The sequence below is a fragment of the Chamaea fasciata genome, unplaced genomic scaffold (genome assembly GCF_029207755.1).
Source record: "Chamaea fasciata isolate MVZ Bird 193981 ecotype frontalis unplaced genomic scaffold, bChaFas1.0.hap1 SCAF_3, whole genome shotgun sequence".
NCBI classification, from domain to species: Eukaryota; Metazoa; Chordata; class Aves; order Passeriformes; family Sylviidae; genus Chamaea; species Chamaea fasciata.
Window position 1 is genome coordinate 1466907 of NW_027094088.1, and position 20856 is coordinate 1487762.

Here is a 20856-nt window from a genome sequence, read left to right on the forward strand (position 1 = left end):
GGGGATGGTCATCGCCCTGGAATGAAGGAGCTGAGCTGAGCTGGGCTTTGCTGGGCTGGAGATTAAACTGCCAAGCTGCAGCAGGACAGACTGACAGGTGCTATCGCTGCCTGGCTCATCCCACAGCTCTGCTCTTCCAAAATGCACCTCATCATCGTCCTCCAGGAGTCTAAGGTGTGTTTTTCCCTGAGGAGAGACGATTTCAGCCCAGAAATCTTTGATGAGGGGGTGACAGGAGCTGTGCTTTCAGCACTGTAGCTCATTTCAAGTCCAGAAACGTGTCCCAAACATTGTGACAGCACTGTTTTGTAGCTGTTCTTTACTGAAACTGACTTGATGTTCTGCTTTGAAGCCGCGATTTTATTTAAAATCTTAGTCTGATTTAAGAAAAAAAAAATTCCTTATTACAATATTTAATTTGTAAAGGCAGGATTTTGACTTTCATTAAACTTTATACATGAGAAGTATCATTTGTTCCAGGCTGTTCAGTGGCCATTGCAAGCTCTGTAACACCAGCAGGTTCTGTTTGTTTTCTGTGTCACTGGTCCTGACAGAAAAATCTTTGTAGTGCTGGATGTTTCCTACCTTTGGTGAAATCAGAATCGTGCTCTCGTGCAACAAAACAGCACCAGAGAAGCTTTCAGTGTAAAAATTTAAAAACCACCAAAAACAATCTCCCCTCCTTAAAGAAAAACCTTTAAAAAGTTTTTCAAATACTTTTTAAAAGTATTTTTAAAAACCAAGACTGTGCTGATTCTTCTGTTTTCCCTCTTTCACTTCTCAGATACGAAGGTATCTATTAAGAGATCTCTTATCTAGTCTTTTAAGATATAACAGAGTAAAAAAGAAATCAGAAATACTGAAGCTTAGTGCTTCCATCTTCTAATTTAAGGGACGTCAGGGACCCAAATTGCTTGAAACTGAAAACTGGCCAGCCAGACGAAATGCTTTAAGAAGGAGATTATAGTTCTAGATGTGAACTGTTAAGGGGCAAGGTTTGATCCATCAGCTAATGGGGAGTAGGTGTTAGATGCTGATCTGGGCTTAGGGCAGTGCTGGGGGACAGGAACGCGCCTCAGCAGCAAACAAACCACTGTCCTGGAAAAGCGAACCCATTCCTGCTTCTCCTGGGCCGGGAGGGAGGCGGAAAAGGGGCAGGAGAACGGCGGGAAAGGGACGGAAAAGTCTCCGGGAATTGTCGGAAGCGCCCTCCCGGCACCGGCCGCCTGCCGTAAAGCGCGCAGTCGCCGGCGGAGGGGCGGGGCCGACGCCGCAAAAAGGTCGCGCGCGGCCGGCGGGCGCTGGCGGCAGCGGCTCCGCGCCGTGCGCGGTCCCGCGGGGCGGATGGCGGGCGCGCTCCCGCGGGCAGCGCGGCCGCGCGCGTAGGGCGGCGGGCAGCGCCCGGCCCCGCTCCGCTCCGCTCCGCTCCTCCCGCTCCGCTCCTCCGCGCCATGCTGGCCGCCGCCTGGCTGGCCAGGGGCTCCCGGGGGCTGCTCCGCGGCGCGGCGCGGAGCCCTCTGGGCGGCCGGCCCGGCTCGGCGGCGGCGGGCGGCGGTGTGCCCGGTGTACCGGCGCGGCCCCCGCGGCTGCTGCGCGCTCCCGCCGCCGCCTGGCGCCTCCTCAGCGGCGGGGCCGGCCCGCCAGAGCCCCCCCGGCAGCGCGGGGCGGCGGGGCCCTACGCCGAGCTGGTACGCGAGGGACGGCGGGGACGGGCCGGGGGCGAGCAGGCGGCGCGGCCGGAATTCGGCTCCTTCTGGGGGCTCCTTGTGGGTGTTTTCCTGCTGGGGTTAATGTTCAGCTGCTCGAGGCCGCGTGCTTCGCGTAACCTGCTTGCCGAGAGCTTTCCGGGCTTTCTGTGTGCTGCCCCTGGGAAAAAAAAAAGAGCGTTCGTGGCGATTAACTGCGTGCCGCGGTGGGGTTCGCCTTCCTGCCCTCAGGTTGTTGTTTTGGTGGTTTTTCTTTTCATTTCTTGCTTTGCAGTATGAAAACCCCTGGACCATCCCGAATATCCTGTCCATGGCCAGGATGGGTCTGGCGCCGGTTCTGGGCTATTTGATTGTCGAAGAGAATTTCGACGTTGCCCTGGGTGTCTTTGTCCTGGCTGGCGTGACAGACCTGGTACGTGTGCGTCACTTCGGGGAGGATTTGGGGACCCTGGCGTCACCTGGGCTTCTATTGGAACAGACTCCAGTGCAGAGCACAAACGTACAAAACATGTGGTTGTAGATTTGTTGGTTTCTAGGAAGGCTGTGTCTATCCTTTGTGGCGCTGCAAAGGGAATTTGCAGGTGCCTGGAGGGGATTTAATGCTGGTGGAGGGAAGGGGAGTGTCAGGGCTCCCTGACCAGCCCCAGGTGGGCTTTGGCCACTCCGCGGTGGTCTGTCAAATGATACAAGTGTCAGCCAAGAGGCATCGGGTTTTATCAGAGTTAAACTCGCTGTTCCACCTGATGTTACTCATTAAATCTCTCCCTGAAGCAGCACGCAGGAGCTGTTTTGGTTCCTACCCCTCTAACAGAGAGCTGTTGACTTTTGGTTCTGCCAGCTGGACGGATTCATTGCACGGAACTGGGCCAACCAGAAATCGGCGCTGGGAAGTGCTCTCGACCCCCTGGCAGATAAAATCCTCATCAGTGTGCTCTACGTCAGCCTCACCTGTGCAAATCTTATCCCAGGTGAGGAGACATCACTTGTGTGCGCTGGATAAGAGGGAGAGGTGGTCAGTTCATGTGTAGCAACATTGTTTTCCTAGAAGGAAGACTCTGCATCTCTTGGAACTCTTTGCTCCCAATAAACATTTCCAAAGGGATCCCACGGAAACCGAGTGCTGCCACATGCAAAAACAGCTGGCATGTGCTGCCACTTTTAAGTGCTCTTCCTTTAAAGCAATAATAGCAGCTCCATAAAGTTGTTTTTCCTAATGGACTGGATCGTTTTAAGGCTTCAGCTTAAACCCTTTCAAGAGTCGTGTTAAATATCCTCAGTAATGCAGAGAACGTGACGTTTGAAGAGTAATTAAAGAGTTCTTTATGAGTAAATGAGGTTTTTTTATGAGGAAATGAATTTTTTAAGTGAATGAGTAAAAGCTTTTTGAGATTTAAAGAGTTTTTAAAGTAAATGCATGAAGTTTTAGGTCTTCACCTTAAACCCTTTCAGGAGTCGTGTTAAACATCCTCAGTAATGCATTGAACATGAAGTTTAAGGAATAATTAAAGAGTTTTTTAAGTAAATGAGTGAATGAGTAAAAGCTTTTTAAGATGTAAAGAGTTTTTTAAGTAAATGAGTAAAAGCTTTTTAGGATGTAAAGAGTTTTTTAAGTAAGTGCATGAAGTTTTAAGACTTCACCTTAAACCCTTTCAGGAGTTGTGTTACGCATCCTCACTAATGCATAGAACTCGTTCAGGAGAATTACTTTGTCTTGCTTCCAATTTTCCCTGCTCTTTTGGGTGTGTTTTACCTTCAGTCAGGGGCACAGATTTTCACTGGCTGCTGTTGGCTTGCTCTTGCAGTTCCCCTGACTTCCATGATCCTCCTGCGGGACGCGGCGCTCATCGCCGCCGTTTTTTACGTGCGGTACAAAACTCTCTCTCCACCGGTGAGTGCCCAGCTTTAAAAACATGCAATCATAACAAAAAGAAAAATAAATAAACTAACAAGCTCCTAGCAAAGCTGTGACCCAGAGATTTGCCATCTTGAGGCTCGATGGTTGTGGGTTTTTTTTGGCCAGACAGATTCCTGAGCGGAGCAGCGTTTAATAAAATACGGTTTGTGAAGATAAGTCATATTAAACTTTTATAAACTTCTTTCCTGTGCGTGATAATAAATCTTAGGAAAGAGCAGTGTAATTCTTTAGTTGCCTTTTCATCATCACGTCAGCAGGTATATCAGACTGAACGTACATTTGTTTTCTCCTCTTTTCTCCCCAACAGAGAACACTGAGTAGGTATTTCAACCCCTGTTACGCTACTGCACAATTAAAACCAACGTTCATTAGCAAGGTAAGAGCAGGAACTCACTACAAAAGGCAACTCCTTGGTACTTGGGGCATTTTGGGGATAATTTACCTCTCCTGCTGAGCACGGTTTCAAAATTGTGCCAGCTATGCACAGATCCTGAAAGGTTTTCAACTACACTCTGTCAGAGCACGTGCTGATTTTGACAGAGTAAGATGCTTCATTTCTAAATAAATTTTCTTTATAGAGACTAATCCTTGAAGCAGTAATGAAAGTGTGTGTTGGTATTCCCTGCAGTGTACTCCTCGCTGTTGCTCACAGTTCCTGGTTATTTTTTTTGACATTTCTCAGATGAACACAGCGGTTCAGCTGATTTTGGTGGCGGCTTCTTTAGCAGCTCCTGTTTTCAATTATGTGGACAGCATATATCTGCAAACATTATGGTAATTAATACCTTAATTTCTTTTTTTTGTTTTGTTTTCCCCCCAGATAATTGAATGTGCTCCTAAAGGAACTGGTAATTGAGATCAATTTGTGTGGAACAACAACAAAAAAAAATGTGCCCAGAAGATGTAATAAGCCCACGTGCCCAAATTTTTACACTTTCAATCTTGAATGACAGCAGATCTAGATATTTATTGGTACTTAATTTACTGTACAAGCAATGAAACTAGTTAAGGTCCAGGAATAATAACTTGGAAACAAGTCTTTGGTGTAGGAATGGTGTACACAGGCAAAACATAAATTCAGGTCAGTGCAGAAGAAAGGAACGGGAAGAAAGGCTGTGTGGAGTCCTCATTTATTCAAGCCATAAGTGTCCTTGAAAAAAGCAACCTTGGAATCGGTAAAAGGAGCCATTCTTATTTTTGCCTTATGCTATACCTGCTGTCTCAAAATCCAGGTTTTTGCAGCCTCTTTGAGAAGCAGATGGAGAAATGGGGATTCCTGTTTAGGAGGGAAGGGGAGGGATGGGATGGGAACAGGCATAAAGGAGCTTTCCTCCCTAAGTCGTGCTGTTCCTGCCACTGTCGCTGGAGATCTGAACTGAGTCTGAACTGCAGCTGTACAAGTACAGTTATTTTCCCTGGGCTGTTAGATAAGAGTTCAGAACAAAGAGTTCTGAACAGCAGATCTCAGAATTACTTAGTTTAAAGTGGTGCAAAATCCAGCGTTCCTTGTCTCCCAGGGAAATTAAAAGAAACCCCAGGCAAACCAAAGAAACCAAAACCACCAACCCCAAACCAAGAAGTGTTTAAGGAGCTATGAGTGAACCTTGATCTTAACAGTCTGTGGTTTTTTTATCCTGGTGCTGAAATAAACTCTAGAGTTGCCTCTGGGTGTAATTTGCTCTGTGAAGTCTCTGAGAAACTCCCCGGCAGAGTGCTCCGAGGGGCAGGCAGGGCTGGAGCAGTGACTCCCACCTCGGGGCTGGTGTCAACCTTTCACCCAGAGCTCATTTAGAGATATCTGTGGGCTGGGAAGGAAACAAAAGAGGCTGAAGCAGGAACTTGTTCTTTCGCTTTGGAGCTTGGTGAAAATGTTCAAGTCTTGAGTGGTTTGATTGCTCCCTCTCCACACTACCAAGGAATAGTTTCTCACGTTCTGAAGCTGCTGAAAGTTATGGAGGCTGCAAGTGCTGAAACTTTTGTTTTCCCTCCTCTGAAACAAGTGCCTGTGCGGTGAAAATTTCCCCTGGTCTGCAGTTACACTGTGGCATGCTGCTTACCACTGGATGGCAGACCCTTTGTTGATCTAATCCTCCCCGTGGCACTGAATTTCAGCTGAGAAACTGTAAGCTGCGTGTTTGTGGAGCGCAGTTCCTGACCGTGTAGTTAAAAACAGATCCTAAAAAGAAAAAAAACCAAAAACCCAAAAAAAAGCAGTTTTTATATTTAGAACTTACAGGAACTCTTTTCCTCCCCACAGGTGTGTCACAGCTTTCACAACGGTGACATCTGCCTACAGCTATTACCACTACGGCAGAAAAACTGTCCAGGTGATCAAGAACAAGTGAAGTTGTGCCTGTGAGGAGAGGTGAAACGTTCCTGGAAGGGCAGGAAGGTGCTGTGCCCTCCCAGGGGTGGTGGTGTTGCAGCTGAGTTTTTGGATCAAAGCACTCTTTGTCCCTCTGCTTGAACCGTGGCATCACAATGAAGGTGAAATTTGAACATGTACTGTGTATATATATATGTGTAGAGAGAGACTTTTCGATGTATTTTTAATTTCTTTAAAAAAAAAAAAAAATAATGAGGTTGTTTACAGAACCAAATAAATGACGTTCTTAAAAAGATGGGTTGCTTGTTGCTGCTGTGTGCATTCTGAGTGATTTTGTGCTGGTTTTGAAGTCACGACACACACCTGGCACCAGATGTGTGTGGCCATATTCAGTGCCAGGCGCTGAGTAGTACTCTGAGAGCTGAGAAGAAAAAAGCAGTTAGAGTAACAAATTTGTCCTTGTGTTAATAAAGCAGCACTGCTCATTAGGCCCTAATGACACACCTCAGGTTCCAGCACAGGAAAGCATTTCTTCACAGCATCTTCAGAAATTCCAAGCAGAGAGAAATGTTGCTTTGTTTTCCGTGGGTGATACAGATAAGCCATGAAGAGTTCCCTCCCTGCTCCCTTTTCTTGTGAAAGATGAGCGATGGTGAACTGTCCTCAGAGATTTTGAGGAGGGTCGGTGGTGCTGTGAGGAGCCTGCTCCCAAATGGAGTTAATTTCTCATCCTGTATATTCATTTCTAGTGACTGAAAGAAATCCCTGTGTCTCCAGATGCTCTGAAGCTTCTAAAAATGTTTAATCCCAATACTCCTGGCTGAAGAGGACATTTAAAATGCTGCCCAGATGAATAGAGACAGTGGAAGAAACTTTTGGATGTGTTTGCTGTTAATTCTTCTAGCTGAAAGATTTACTCTGTGCTCCCCCTCTAAGAAAGGACAATTTGGGTTTTTTGCGATAATGTGTTTGTATATGCAAAGAGCTCTACTGCTTTTTTAAAAAATATTGAAACCTGTATAAAATGGTGCACGGACAAAACACTTGATTTTTGTTTTAACTGGCTCCGTGTTTTCTCCTGAGCCCTGCAAAGGATAGAGGGCAAAGCCCGTGAAAGTTTCCTTAAAATAAATGCGGAGTGGAGTATTTTCCATGAAAAAACAGGAAAGAAAGCAGACGTGTATTGTACCCAGTCAGGTGCTTGCTGTCAGGTTCTGGTTAATGTTCACAAAGCATTTTAATGCTTTTTTATACTGAAACCTGTATAAAATGGTGCAAAGAGGAAACACTTGATCTTCATTTTCCCTGGCCCCATGTTTTGTTCTCAACCCTGCATCTCTCAGCAAAGGGTAGAGGGCACAGCCTGTGATTAAATACTCATGTATTTAAATCATTCCTTAAAATACCTGAGTAGTGAAGTATTTTCCGTGAAAAAAAACAATTCATAAAGCGAACATTTCTTGTACCCATTCAGATGGTTGCTGCCGGGTTCTGGTTGGCGCATTTGGAGCGTTTGTGTCCCCGCGCGGCCGCCGTACCCCGGGCACGCCCTGCCGCAATGGCGGCGCCCGAGCCGCCGCCGCCGCCGCCTGAGGGGAGCCGGTCCCTGAGCGCGCTGCTGAGCGGCATCGCCCAGGCCGCCTTCCACGGCAACGCCGGCATCACCGAGGAGCTGCTGCGCGCCCAGCTTTACCCCGAGGCGCCGCCGGAGGAGTTCCGCGCTCTGCGAGCCAAGATGGGCGGCCTCCTGCAGGTACCGGCGTGAGGGGAAGGGGCGGCGGGGTGGGGGAAACCGCTTCCATCGGCCTCACACCCCTCACACCCCTCACACCCCGCCCTGCCCCGCCCTGCCCGGGTGTCTGGGCAGAGCCCTCAGCGCACGCTGTGACTCCTGAGGGGTTCTGGGCAGGGCGGGGCTTGGCCTCCATTGATGCCTTGGGAAGGCTGAGCTGAAGAATAAATAAATAAATATTTATTGAAAGGACTCCAGGATGCACCATGGGCAGGACAAGAGCCTGACCAGGGCTACATCCAAGGTGGACACAAAATGGTCACAAAAATGGACAGCCAGTCACAAAGTCTGACATTTTTATAAGTTTTGGTCCATTTGCATCTTGAGGTTTAATTGTCCAGTCGCTGTGAGGTCCCATCCTCCTTGTTCCTCCCTCCACCCCATCGTTGGTGCTTTTGGGGCTGAGAGTTGTCCTTGGTGTGCAGCAGGAGAAGGGTTTGTTTTGTGTCCCTGCTCTGCCTGTGAGCTCAGAGCCGCACCCTGGGCAGCACAGAACCTGAAATACATGAAAGTTTAAATTTAAAGCATCACCACGAGCCGTGTTGTGCGGTTCTGTGCCTCGGGCTCCCCTCAGGCACATTTGGGGTCTGCGCTCAGTTTTCTTGTAAAAAACCCACCAATTACGAAGCAAGCCGGTTTGCTTTCCCTGCTTTCTGTGCAAGAGGGAAGCTGTTTTTCCCCATAATGGAGCTTTTTTGGTTTCTATTCTAATCCCCACAGCTGCCCGCGGCTCCGGGATCCTCCAGGTGAGGACGAATCCCTGGATGGGCGCTGCCGCCTTGTGGGTAAACACACGGCGATTTCGGCCGCGTCCATCAACCTGCTCGGCGGTTTTAAAGAGAATTCCATGAGGATGATGTCTCTCTCTCTCTGCCTTTATGAGTGATTTATTGTTTATTTAACGAGCAGATTCGTGTGGTGCTCGGAAAGGCTTGCAGTGGGAGCTGAATCCTAAAGACTGGTTCCTTTGGGGCTCTCTCTTTTGTCTCTGGGCTTGGGTGACTTAAAGAAATGACTCCTCGGTTCTATAAATCCTTACAGGATTTGTGCTTTGGAGTATCCTAAAACAACCCCTTGGCCCTCTTTCCTTCACCCCTGCCAGTTTTGGAGGGGGGAAGGTCGATATTAGGACTGTGCTTTGGAAGACGAAATGATCTCTTTATTTCTATTTTCAAGGCCTGCCTTTTCCCTTCCTTGTGAATTTCTAAGCGTGTTTATTCCAGTTTTGATGCTTAATCGGTTTTGAAAAATCTGTGATTAAAATTACAAAAGCCGAGGGGAAAGATACGTGTTTGTTACCTTTTGGGGGGTTTTATTTTTTCCTTCCTGCAAAAAAAAAAAAATTAATTTTTTAAAAATAATAAAAGAAAATAATTAAAAAATTTAAATTTTTCTTACCCCTGGAAGAAAATTTATTTCTCTCTATATAATCTTCTGATTTTATAGAGAGCAGTGCTGAGTTGATGTTAATAAAAAAGATGTTTATAAAAGGGGTTATCATCTACTTCTTCCACCTATTTCCTTTGCTGCTGAATATGCCTGAACCAGCTGACCTCTTTCTAAGAGGCCAAATTTATTTTTGTAGCCAAATCGTGGGGGTTTTTTATTAAGTTTAATTAAAAAAAAAAAATCAGATTTCTTGTGTGGAATATCCCGCAAGGCAGAACTGGGGGGGGGACACTGGGGGAGATCAGCTTTTGGGAATTCTCACCCCCAGCTTTTTGGGGGTTTTTCAAAGATTAATTAAAACCCTCCATTTGTCTGCTGCTTCCATGAGTTTAATTTGCAGTATTAATTCCTTTCCCTGTGCAGTAATCCCGGTGTTTTCCTTTTGGTGGCACCAACCTCTTGCATTTTATTGAACGGGGATCCTTTTGCTGGTTTTAAAGTGTCCTCCTTCCCTCTCCTGCCTCGGAACAAACTTTATGTGGGCTAAATAAATGTTTATTAAACATTTCAGCAGCGAGGAGTAGAAACATTTCATTCTGTTTGATTTATGAGTCGGTTTGTTTCTCGCAAACACTAAGTTTCCATGTGTGATAAACAGCCTGGTGTGTGTGAAAGGTAAAATATCAATCAGACTGCCAGCATCCCCGATCCTCTTCTCTGGTGGATTTATTTGTGGGTGGCTCCACTCTGTCTGGTAACACGGTTTCTCTTGAGGTTTTTTTGGTTCTTTTCATTTTGATTAAAAAAACAGATAGTCGGCAGTTTTTATGCAGGGTTACAAGGTGGTTTCCCCTCCATACCTTCTGCTTAGTCAGTTTAAATGTTACAAAGAAGAAAAAAGAAAACACAGGTTTTTTTTACTGTTAACCTTCTGGTACAATAAAAAAAAAAATTATACATTCACCACCTTTCTAAACTCTATTAATAACGTTTCTGCTCCCAGTTCCTGCTGTCTGCTGGGAAATAAACGACTTCTTGCATTTTCTAATGAGGCAAAAGAGTTGCCATTCTTCCTTTTCTCCTTGTGATCCCTCAAATACGGGAAGTCACAGACTCAGGAGCACTTTGCAGTTGTGCTGGCGGGGAGAGCAGCTTCAGCCTGAGGACTGAGATAAAACAATTTTGGAAGAGCTCACAGGAGACACTGCTTGCTTTCTGCCACTTGGATGTTTGCAATTGTGCCTGCTTCTAAGTAAAAAAAAAAAAAAAAAATCTTTTAAGCTCATTCTTCTTGAATCCGGGGAAAGGAAACAAGAAAAGCAGGACTGTGTGCCTGTTTTCTACCCCAAAATGTGTCCTTTGTAATGTTACACTTTTCACTCCAGTGAGTGGCTGGGCTTATAATGGATAATTCTGTTTGTTATTGGGCTGGCTGGAAATGCATTCATAACTGGGCACGGAATTCTGTGAGGGAGGGAATGTTTATAGTGTTATAATGGGACGTGGGTTGGTTTTTTTTTTTTACTTTCCCCCCCATTTTCAGCATTGCCTCAGGAGGGTAGAAAATGTAACGTTGACTGGACCTGTGTCGCAGTGATGGAAAAGTGCACGGGCACTGTTCTCACTGCTTTTAATGCGAATTATTTTGTCACTTCACAGGGGACGGGCCCGGCTGGCAGGTCACATAAAGCTGAGGGGGAAAATACCTGAAAACAATGAGGTGGAGAGGAAGGTTGGGTGCAGGAGAGATAAGATCAGTGCTCCACCGCCTGGAACAGCGATTTGTGGCTTAGGTATGTCAGCTAGAAAGAACAGCATCCTTACAGGGGTGGTTTTTAAACGATTCTTTTCTTGATTTCTCAGCTTATAAAAGTCGGGATTTGTGTTGTTAAAGGCTCTGGCATTGGCAGTGTATAAATCACCTGTGAGAGAGAAAGGCCTGGGGTTTATTTGGGATTGTGAAATGCTGATATCCTGTGCTCACCTGGAGTTTAATGGTTTACCTGACCTTTTGCAGTGCCTTTTTTTTTACTATTTTTTTTTTAAAGTTACCCACAGAAAAACAGGTAAATGAAAGAAACGTCATGAGATCTGAGTCACTGATCTAGAAGAGGTGTGGTAGACTCTGCATTGTCCAAACAAGAAGCAAACCTCTCTCTCTCCTAATTAAAATGTTGATTATATCTCTCCAAGATTCCCCGGTGGTGGCAGTGCTTCATGTCCTGCTGTTTCCCACTTTCCCATCCAAATGTGTGCTTGAATTTGTTACATTTCTAGGATCTCAGCAAGTATTTAGCATTTTCATCATTAATGACACCATTTCTCAAAAAAAACCAAAAGCAAACCCAACCCCAAACCCTGCAGGTGTGATGATTTAAGTTACACACACGTGTGTGTGTGTGTGTGTGGGATCAGCAGATTTTGTGTAGCTATTTAATTTATTAATAATTAAATTCATTATTCCAACCTGATCCCCACAGTGCTCCTCTTGACCTCAACAAGAATCTCCTCTGGTTGAAGGGCAGGGAGTCAGATCTTGCCTTTGAAGATCATTAATCCAAATTAACTGCTTCTCCTCTGGTTAATTAATATCCATCAAGCACATGCTGGGTGGGATGTATTGGAAGAGGGAGAAGGGCTCCCTTAGGCTTCACCTGGAGTTTCGTGCCTTTATTTCTCTACCACTGAGGCTCTACTCCCTGTTCCCCAAGGTGTGTGGGACATGCTGAAGAGGGTGATGGAGCTCATCTCACAGCACTGGTGATTTTCCCATTTCCCCCCCATTTTTCCCCCTTTTTTCCCCATTTTACCCCATCCCCCCCCCCCTTTTTTTCCCCATTCCCCCCCCCCTTTTTTTCCCCTTTTTGAGTCACCTGGGCCCAAAATTCCAGCCCCAAAACCCCCAGATTTCAGGAAAATTCCCAAATTCGGTTCTACACCGTCCCTTGGAGGAGCAGCTACCCCAGAAATTCCAAATCTCACAGCACTGGTGATTTTCTGGGCTGCTTTGAGTTGCCTTTCCTCTTTTAAATGTGGGACTCTGCCAAGGAGAGAACTTGAGCTCTCTCATCCTCAATTTGATGCATAAAGAAAGACTAAAAGGAGAAAGGAAAGGCTCAGTGCTGAAATGTTGTTCATTTTTGTTACGTGGTGCTCTAAAAAAGGTGTCTTACACCTGGTGTGGAAGAAGGTTGGTTCTTGCTTGCTCCAGGAGCCAACTGATGGTGTCAAGGCAGTAAAAATATTGATTTCAACCTCACTGGTCTTTCCTTTTTTCCTTTTTTCCTTTTTTCCTTTTTTCCTTTTTTCCTTTTTTCCTTTTTTCCTTTTTTCCTTTTTTCCTTTTTTCCTTTTTCCTTTCCTTTTTCCTTTTTCCTTTTCCCTTTTTCCCCTTTCCCCTTTCCGCTTTCCCCTTTCCCCTTTCCTTTTTTCCTTTCCCATTCAATAACACTCTGTCAAAGATGCAGGAGCTGTGGTGTGTATTTGAGCCAGTGAAGTTCACAGCTGGTGCATGAAAAGGAAATTTGTAGAACAAATTTAATGTATAGAATAAGCAAGAATGAGTAGGGATTTGTTTGTTTTGAGGGGAAGGCATTTTTGGTTTGTATTCTCAATACCTGAAGCTTTAAGCACAGTAGTTTTCCATACTTTTGTACCGTTGGATTTACCAGCCATAAACAAGGAAACCCAATCTTCCTTTACTTATTTTAGCCAGCCAGTGATTTAAAAACGGGGCTGTTGGAACAAAGTGAGTGGGACTTGCCTTTTTGCTTTGTTCACAGTGCACCAGCACCTGGCTCTGGTGGATAGCCCGAGGTGTAATTCAGAGTATTCCATCTTTTATAAAGTTGGTAGTTTTAGCAAGCCTGCGACTCCCTCCTCATTCTCAGTTCCCAGGGGAGTTCAGTATCTCTTCATCTGCTGTGCTTGAGGACTGCAGGATGAATTTTTAAGGGTGGCAGTGATCTTGGAATGCATTTCTTTTATCCCTCTAATTCTTTGCCATATTCTGTATTTCCCTCTTTGCCATGCTGGTTTGTGTGTGGTTTCATGTAAGCAAAAATAGGCTGCAACCATCTCATGAGAACAAGATATAAAATATCCTACTCAGAGAAAATCTGAGATAATAACCAACTTGTCCAAACAGTTTTTAGCCTTAAGAGCTTTGCTGACTATTTAAAAGAATATTTTTGTAATCATGTCACCGTGCGTATGTTAATACATTTCCCAAAACATGTTTTTGCACATCTCTCTCTCTCTTCCCTAACAATAAAAAGTGGCAGCACAAATATAGTTTGAGCGAATCCTGTGGGGTTTTGGTTTTTTGTTTTTTCCCCAAATAAGGTTAGATTTTTTTTTTTTTTTCTGCTTGAGATGTTTTGGGATCTCTGCCAAAAGATTTCTACCTCAGCTTGGTGGGTAGTTTTCCCTTTCCTTTCCTTGCAGTCTCTCTGAGCTGCGATGCCAGGATTATGAAACGTGTTTTGGAGATCCACGGGAGTAGTATCTGTGTGAAAGGCGAGTCATGAGCAGACGTTTTTCCTCCTTGTCTGACATTTACACACGGCTTTGTTGTCTCTCCTCAGACTGTCACATCAGATGTGCTGCTCTGTCAGACTCTTTTTGCCGTTTCTGTATACAAGAGTAGTTTTTATTCTCTTCTGTCAAGCTTTTGGTTTTACACATTGCGGAAATATTTTATGGGCTTGGGTTAGTTGTGATTCCCTTTTTTTTTTTTTTTTTTCCCATGTAGCTCAACTTTTGAACGTTTTTGAAGGGAGAAAAATGTTTGTAACTCCCTTTTTCCTGTCAAAGAAAAAATGGTGTATTTACAATTTACATTTGCTTGGCAAGGAGAGTGGCTTTGTTCATTTTATGACACGTTAAGAAATCTATAAAAAGTCTTGTCGTGCATAGAAAGCTCTTATGAAATTGTGGACAAATAGCAGGGAGTTTATTCAATGTGAGCAGCCCCCAATGTGACAGAAAGACAAAATCCACCGGGAAAAATTGTTTGGATTCTTTTGGATGCCACAGCTTGCAGTGTCTTGGAGCAATTGATTTTCAGCACCAAGCAGGTCTGAGAAGGGGATCCTACAGGCTTGGGAAAACCTGATGGCTTGGCCAGCTCTGCTGATAGAGAAAGAGAACCTCCCTCTCTGGTGATGCCTTTAACTTTCATGTTTTTCAGATTCTGCGCTGCCCAGGGGTGCAGCTCTGAGCTCACAGTCAGTGTCACTCAGCTCTGCACACAGCAGGGACACAAAACAAATCCTTCTCCTGCTGCACACCAAGGACAACTCTCAGCCCCAACAGCACAAACAAGGCTGGGCTGGAGGGAGGGACAAGAAGGATGGGACCTCACAGCCTGGAGCTGGGATTGGACAATTAAACCCCAATGTGCAAATGGACCAGAACTCATAAAAATGTAGAGACTTTGTGATTGCTCAGCCATTTTTGTGACCATTTTGTGTCCACCTTGGGTATAGCCCTGGCCAGGCTCTTGTCCTGCCCAAGGTGGATCCTGGAGGCCTTTCAATCAATCCCTCCTTTATTCTCCAGCTCTGTCCAGTCTCTGTTCCAACTCAGCCTTCCCAAGGCATCACTGGGGTGTTCAAAGCAGTCATTAATCTTTCGGGGGATTCTATTGCAGGGTGCTTTGCTCGATGCCTTAGCTGTTTCATCACGTCTTTAGCTTTTTTTTTTATCCTCCAAAATGTTAATTATATTTAGCACAAAGGTAATTTTTGATACAGGCAATGGCAGCTGAGTCTGTATGGGAAAGTGAGAGGTGGTTTCTTCCTGCTTTGGGCTTTGGCCTTTGTCCCCGCGATGTTTTCCAGCAGCAGGGGTGGAGAGGAGGATTTGCAGGTGTGACTCCTGTGCTGAGAAGTTTGACCTGCTGCTCCTTCCTCCTCCTAAAGGCTCAGCTGTTCACACTCACCATGGCTGCTGCTGCTTTGGGGAGCATGTTTTCTGTTCCACTGAGCTGAAACAGGAGGGAAAACCGTTCTCCCTGTGCTGAAAGGAAGCCCTAAAGGTGCCTGGGATCCTGAGAAGGGAAGCTTCCCTCTCACCTCTGTCAGCATGTGACATGAGTTGTCAAAATAGGTGCTGAGGGAGCAGATGGCAGAGCACTGTTGCTTGTGGAGCAGTGTAGTCTGTAAGCTTGTCTCCTTTCCTGGCTGATCCAGTCTGCAGGGTTCTGCCTGGGGCAGGGAAGTGTTCCCAGCCTGGCCTGGGAGTGCAGAAATCCTTCTCCTTCCAGCCAGGGAATGGAGCTCCAGCTGCTGCTCAGGGTGGCCGTAAGAGGCCACTCATAGCTGCAGATTCTGGAGTCAGAATTTGGCACCAAAAGGGAGTAGATGGCAGCAGTGGAGGGATGAGACCCCTGGAGTTGATGTTTTTCACTGCTGGAGCATCTCTGCTTTGTGTCCAAATCCAAGCCAGGGGACAGGTTAGCTGAGTTCACCATTAACTTCTGAGATGGAGGCAATCAAGGTGCTCTGAGTAAAAGCAGGAATTTAATTCGTGATACTCACTCTGTTTCTGTGCTTGGCTCATCAAAAAGCAAGTTTGTGCTGCTTTCACTGACAGCATCCGTGCTTGCAGAGCTCCAATAAACTCTGCTAATGTCTGCACCATTGCTGCACTCAGGGTAGGACCACAACTCTTCTTTTTCCCCCGTGTCTTCAAAATGTGAGGTGCTCCAAACTTCTATTTTTAACTCTCCTAAGTGAAATGAGATTAAACGTGAAGCAGGAGTCCGCAGCAGCAAGTCATTTTCCCAGGATGATTGTGGAAACCTGATAATCTCTATTATTGTAAGAGAACAGAGGGGGAGAAGAAAAGGCTGAGCACGTGGTCTGGTAAGGGGATGACAGGTCGTGTCACCAGGACTGTCACTGTGTCTGTCTCTCTTTTCCTCCCTCCCTTGAATTTTATTTTTATTATTTATTTTCCATCTGGTGTTTTCTGTCCTATCTGGATTTCTTTCTGCCTTTTACTTACCTCTCTGTCTTTAGCAATAGTGCATTAAATGGCTTTCATCTCTTGAGGGTCCTTGCTTCTGAATGCAGCTCCTTCAGCACTGCAGAGGAAACCATTAGAGAGTGAATAACCTAAAGATCCGTGTGTTCTCCAAGCAAACAGCTCCCTTCTGCTGAAGCAGAGCACAGGGAGCACATGTGTGTGCACGTTGGTTTTAAAAGAGGTTGAACCTTCCCAACTTGTCTGTAATACAAGTTTGAGAACTACTGGAAATGTGACATTTTTTTCTCTCCGCCCCAAGTGGCAAAATGCTTTCTAAACCACAACAGAAGTGGACTTTTCTAAACCACAGCAAAGAACTGGGCCTGAGTGGGGAGAAAACTGGTGGCAAAGTCCGGGATGTTTGGGTTTTTTTTTTCTTTGCTGCAGTTCAGCAGAGTACAGGTCAGATTGGACAATTTATATTTGTATTTTTAATTTCAGTGTGTTTATCTTTTTAATCCTCCTGTTTCAGCCTTGTTGTTGCAAGTATATCTGCTATTAATAGAACTTTTGTTTTGTTCCATGTTTTATCTCCCTCCAGCCCATCCAATTTATCTGTGCTGTCTGAGAAGCACTTTCCATTGCCTTTTTTTTTCTTGTATAACTCTTCCTCTTTCTATTTTAAATAATACAAGTGGTTTGAAGAGTTACTCAGGAAGGAAGGGCTGGTGCTTTTTTTTTTAATGTTTATTGCTTAAAATCCAAGCTTTTGGTATCTGCTCATGATCTGAGTCTGCATCATTTGGGTACTTTTGACTGATGTCATCCATGGGTGGGCTTGTTGTGTTTTTGTTATTATTGCTCATTTTTGTTCTGTAAGTGCTGTAAAACCTAGGTCCAGAGCGAGTAATCCCGACGATTCTCAGTTTTCCTTCAGCCCGAGATGTTTTCTGGGCTGGGGGAGCCACTTGCAGGAGCCGAGCCCGGCAGGTTTCCAGAGTGTGAGCCCGGCTCGGGTTGCAGCTCCTCTGGCGGCTTTCATCAGCCTTTCATCCTCCTTTGTCACCACCTGCGTCTTCACACCGCAGAAAAACGACACCTCCTGCAAATCAACGGAGGAAGTGGTGTTTTATGGTGCTGTGGGTTCAAACAGGTCGTTTCCAGCAGCTCCTGGCAGGGGCAGAATGGAGAAAAAAAAAAATGCTTCACGTGCTTTTAAAACCTAGTGCTAAAATCTCTTTTGCGTTCGGCTGTAAGTCAGGTGAAAAACAGCCGAGTGTTCACTCCCTGTGATTGAACTTTCAAGCAAAAAGAAGTCGTTTTAACAGAGAACATAGTTTGGTGAGCTTGGAGGCAAAAAAATAAAATAAGTTGGAGTTTAGGGGATTTCTGCCTGGGAATTGTGGGAGTGAAGCTGGAGGAGTCACTGAAGTATGGAAACGACCCATTGAGAAGAGTTATTTTCCTGCCATGTGCCCAATTGACAAGTCTGTGTGCAATCAAGCCTAATAAGATCAGGAACACAGGAAGGATGTCATTTTGCCTGAAGCTTCATCCTCCACACACACATTTTTCCCATCTGCAGTAGCAGTTCTGCGATTTTTGTGTTGTCGTGTGTTGGGAGTCTTCCCATCCAAGAAGAAAGCTTGATGAAAATCAGAAGTCAGATTCAAAAATATTTACAAGCCTCTGTTGACCTGGTGAGTGCCTCCTTGGCAAGGAATCAAAAGGTTGGAGTAAAAAATATCCTTGTTGCAGAAGACCTGATACATGCTAGGAAAAAAAAAAAAAAGCAAGCTACAGGGTTTAAAGAATGTGTATTCATTAACCTCTTAATGGTTCACAGGGTCAGTGGTTCTCTTCTCTTGGCAAACTCTTTTATTTCACTTTGAGCTTTCACTACAGCTCCGTAAGAGGCAAAGAAAAGTAACATTGGGACATGGTGTGGAATGTGAATCAAAGAATTCATGTGATCTCCCGTGGATTCGATGAAGACTTAAAGATGAGTCAAAGTCTTCCTACTTTGTGGTGGAAATACTAAATTTAAAAATAGAAAGAAATAGAAATTTGTGGGGGGTGTAGAGGCCTTTAGTTCTGGGGTTTTTTTTTCCCCCAAATGATGGATCACCATTTCCAAGTGCAGACAGGCTGCAGGCTGTTGTATCTAATTTTATCCTAATTCTGATTCTCAGGAGAGCTCTTGGGCTCTAACAAACAGTGTTTGTGAGGCACCAACCAGCTGAAAACCTCCAGTGTCTCCAGAAACGTGGGAAAATCCTCTGGCCTTCTATCCAGGGAACATCTGTGGGAACAGCTCATTTATTCCAGAGCTGGATGTCTCAGCAGCCCTCGGGAGAGTCAGGCTCCTACAGAGAAAGGAAGACCCCAAAACCACAATTTGGGTTGGGAAGATGTTGGATTCCTGCTGTCAGGAGCTGCTCTTTGCTGAGCTGGCTCTGACAAATATGAACAGCGCTGGTGTGCTGTTCTGAGCTGCTTCTGGGTTTTACCAGTTGTTGTTTCTCCCTAGTACTGCGTGCTTGTCAGGCTTTATTTCTCAGAAGAGATAATGAAGTCTGTTTTCCTGCTCTGTGTACCAGGGCACATGTCTGATGGATCTAATTAAGCTAAGAGAAAACTCTCCAGATTATCAAATATTGTTTCATTAAGGAAATGGTATTTGAAGTCCTATTTTTATTGGCTGAATTGTGGTTGGAGACGCAGTGGGTACGTGTTGAAGGAGAGCACAAGGAGAATTCAGGATGACCAAAAGCGTTTGTTGCTGTTCAAAAGCACCTGCCCCAGCCTCTGGAAATGAAAGTATCGAGGGCAGGACTTGTGTGCCTGTAATGTGACATATTATCCCTGAGCTGTGCTTCCTAGGAGGGAAAAGAAAAAGTATGTTTGATCCAATCACAAAATACATAATGGGAGGAAAATTTTAATATCTAATGGAGTTGTCTTACAGACTCTAGTTTTGAAATAGGCTTTTTTTTTTACTTAGACATTTGAGAGAAGAGTCATGGTAAAGTTAACTTACATTTTGCACTGGCATGGAACAGCTGTGATTCTATACATCCTGAGGAGAACTTTTCTGCTTTTTTTGTTAGTTAAAGATGTTTATGTTGAAATGGGGAATTGCTTGCGGTTGCCAACAAAAACTGAAATTAGCTGAGGGTATAAAGTCTCTGTAACATAATGATGAGTACCAGCAGTACAGTGACTGAAGGTATGGCAGTTATTCTGCACTTTGAGGTCTGTCTGGACGAAGTAATTGGCATTAATAAGATGGATCACTCTAGAACCAACGCTTTAATAGCATGAGAGGGAGACTCTTAATCAGATATATTTTATCTGTCTCTAGTTATAAGCACAGAAGAACCACTCGTGTTCTAACTTAAATCAATCCTTAGAAAGATCAATCAGATGTATTCACTGTAATTTGATGTTCTGTGTAAGAAATGAGCATTGGTAAAAGTAATAGAAAGAACTGTTTGTAATGCTATGCAGAATATGACTGGAAATAGAATTTTTTGCCAAGTTAAATTAGAACATTTCCCCAAGCTGAAGAAAATCCTGAACTGAGGCCCTTCATATAAGCAATGGAGTAGAGCTACATTTGTTTAAAGAATGAATTGTGTAAATGTTCCTGCAACGAGAGACCGAGAAGATCAGCAAAGACTTTAAATGTTCTTTCTTTTTTTGTCCACAGTGAAATGCTTCCAAGTTGAGATGAAAAAGAATACTAAAACGGGTTACTCTTCTTATGTGACTTGAAAACCATTATAGCTGGAGGGATTTGTTGAGGAATTTCAAAGAAAATATGTCTCCATTAATTAATATCTTCATGCAGCTGTACCAAAATACAGAATATTGATTGTTTGGACCCACTTCCAGTTAAACTTTTAAAGGAATTTTTAATTAACTGTCAATCTCTTGCTGATCTTTACCAAACAGCCAGGTTGAACTGTCCTCTGTATGCTCTAGTAATATTATTTTGTGTTCCTTATGGTCAAAATTTCAAGTTTGGTCATCAGCTTCCTCATCTGGATACGCTTCCAAGTGAGATTTGTGTCACGCGTCAAGCACAATAAAGAACTTTGTGTCTGCAATTTTTGATCAGCTCAGAAGGGCGCTGCCAGAAATCTTGCTGCGTCTTGCAAAAAGGCTCGTTGTGAAGACAGCGAGGTTTAAACCAAAAAAAAAACCATTCCAGAGGATTACAGATGTGAAATGCTGGAAGGTTATGAAATGAAGCCTGGAGAAGGGGTACCTGGTATCACCATGGACCTGCAGCAGGCTCACATTTGAGCTGTTTTGCCGTGACACCTTTGCCTCACTCAGTGCAAGAGGACGCGCTTTGTGCTCTTGCCTTCTGCACAGGGATAAAACAGAAGGCAATTTTCTGCACAGCTGAACTGAGGAGAAAGTCTGCGTGTGAACTTGATCTTGACAGGGCTTGCATCAGGTGCTGGGGTCTGTGCTTGTTGATTCACCTGCACTCCTCCCCACAGCCACAGAAGCCAGCGCAGGAGGGGTACAGGAGCAGTAGCTGCTGTGGAAAACATTACTGTGAAAAAGATTAAAGCAGAAAATACCCCCCACTGCTGTTAGCAGGCAGTGTAGGAAAGGACTGTAAGTCTGAATAGCTTTTCTTCTGGAAATGAACAGAAGTGCTGCTTTCACTTCCAGCATAATGAGTTAGTACAGGATAATTACCTCTTCGGTTCAATATTTCTGATCTGAGGCAAGGCGG

The 20856-nt window shown here is 44.7% G+C and overlaps 2 protein-coding genes across 4 annotated transcripts in view; both read left to right on the forward strand.

The window, feature by feature from the left end:
• The first annotated feature begins 1 nt into the window (after nucleotide 1).
• CRLS1 (cardiolipin synthase 1) lies at nucleotides 2-7024 on the forward strand. 3 transcript variants are annotated; one of them, XM_066177692.1, is made up of 7 exons: nucleotides 2-174; nucleotides 1981-2118; nucleotides 2545-2674; nucleotides 3509-3594; nucleotides 3929-3997; nucleotides 4304-4395; nucleotides 5879-7024. In XM_066177692.1, exons 1-7 carry the CDS (start codon nucleotides 142-144, stop codon nucleotides 5964-5966), a joined length of 636 nt encoding a protein of 211 aa, XP_066033789.1. In that variant the 5' UTR covers nucleotides 2-141; the 3' UTR covers nucleotides 5967-7024. The 3 variants fall into 3 exon arrangements, with proteins under 3 accessions (XP_066033789.1, XP_066033787.1, XP_066033788.1); XM_066177690.1 differs by lacking the exon at nucleotides 2-174 and adding an exon at nucleotides 1437-1688; XM_066177691.1 differs by lacking the exons at nucleotides 2-174; nucleotides 4304-4395 and adding exons at nucleotides 1437-1688; nucleotides 4442-4469.
• A 462-nt stretch (nucleotides 7025-7486) lies between these two features.
• The window catches only part of COMMD1 (copper metabolism domain containing 1), a 50859-nt gene continuing 37489 nt past the window's right edge, over nucleotides 7487-20856 (forward strand). Inside the window, exon 1 of the mRNA XM_066177694.1 lies at nucleotides 7487-7700. Within this exon, the coding sequence (XP_066033791.1) occupies nucleotides 7506-7700 (195 nt within the window). The 5' untranslated portion in view covers nucleotides 7487-7505. The remainder of the gene's footprint in view (nucleotides 7701-20856) is intronic.

What these genes read in the sequence shown, in the direction of transcription:
- CRLS1 (XM_066177690.1), top strand. Translation starts at nt 1,452, where the DNA reads ATGCTGGCCGCCGCCTGGCTGGCCAGGGGCTCCCGGGGGCTGCTCCGC. An exon ending in CGGGGCCCTACGCCGAGCTG is followed by an intron (nt 1,689 to 1,980) that starts GTACGCGAGGGA and finishes CTTGCTTTGCAG; the next exon opens with TATGAAAACCCCTGGACCAT. An exon ending in TGGCTGGCGTGACAGACCTG is followed by an intron (nt 2,119 to 2,544) that starts GTACGTGTGCGT and finishes TGGTTCTGCCAG; the next exon opens with CTGGACGGATTCATTGCACG.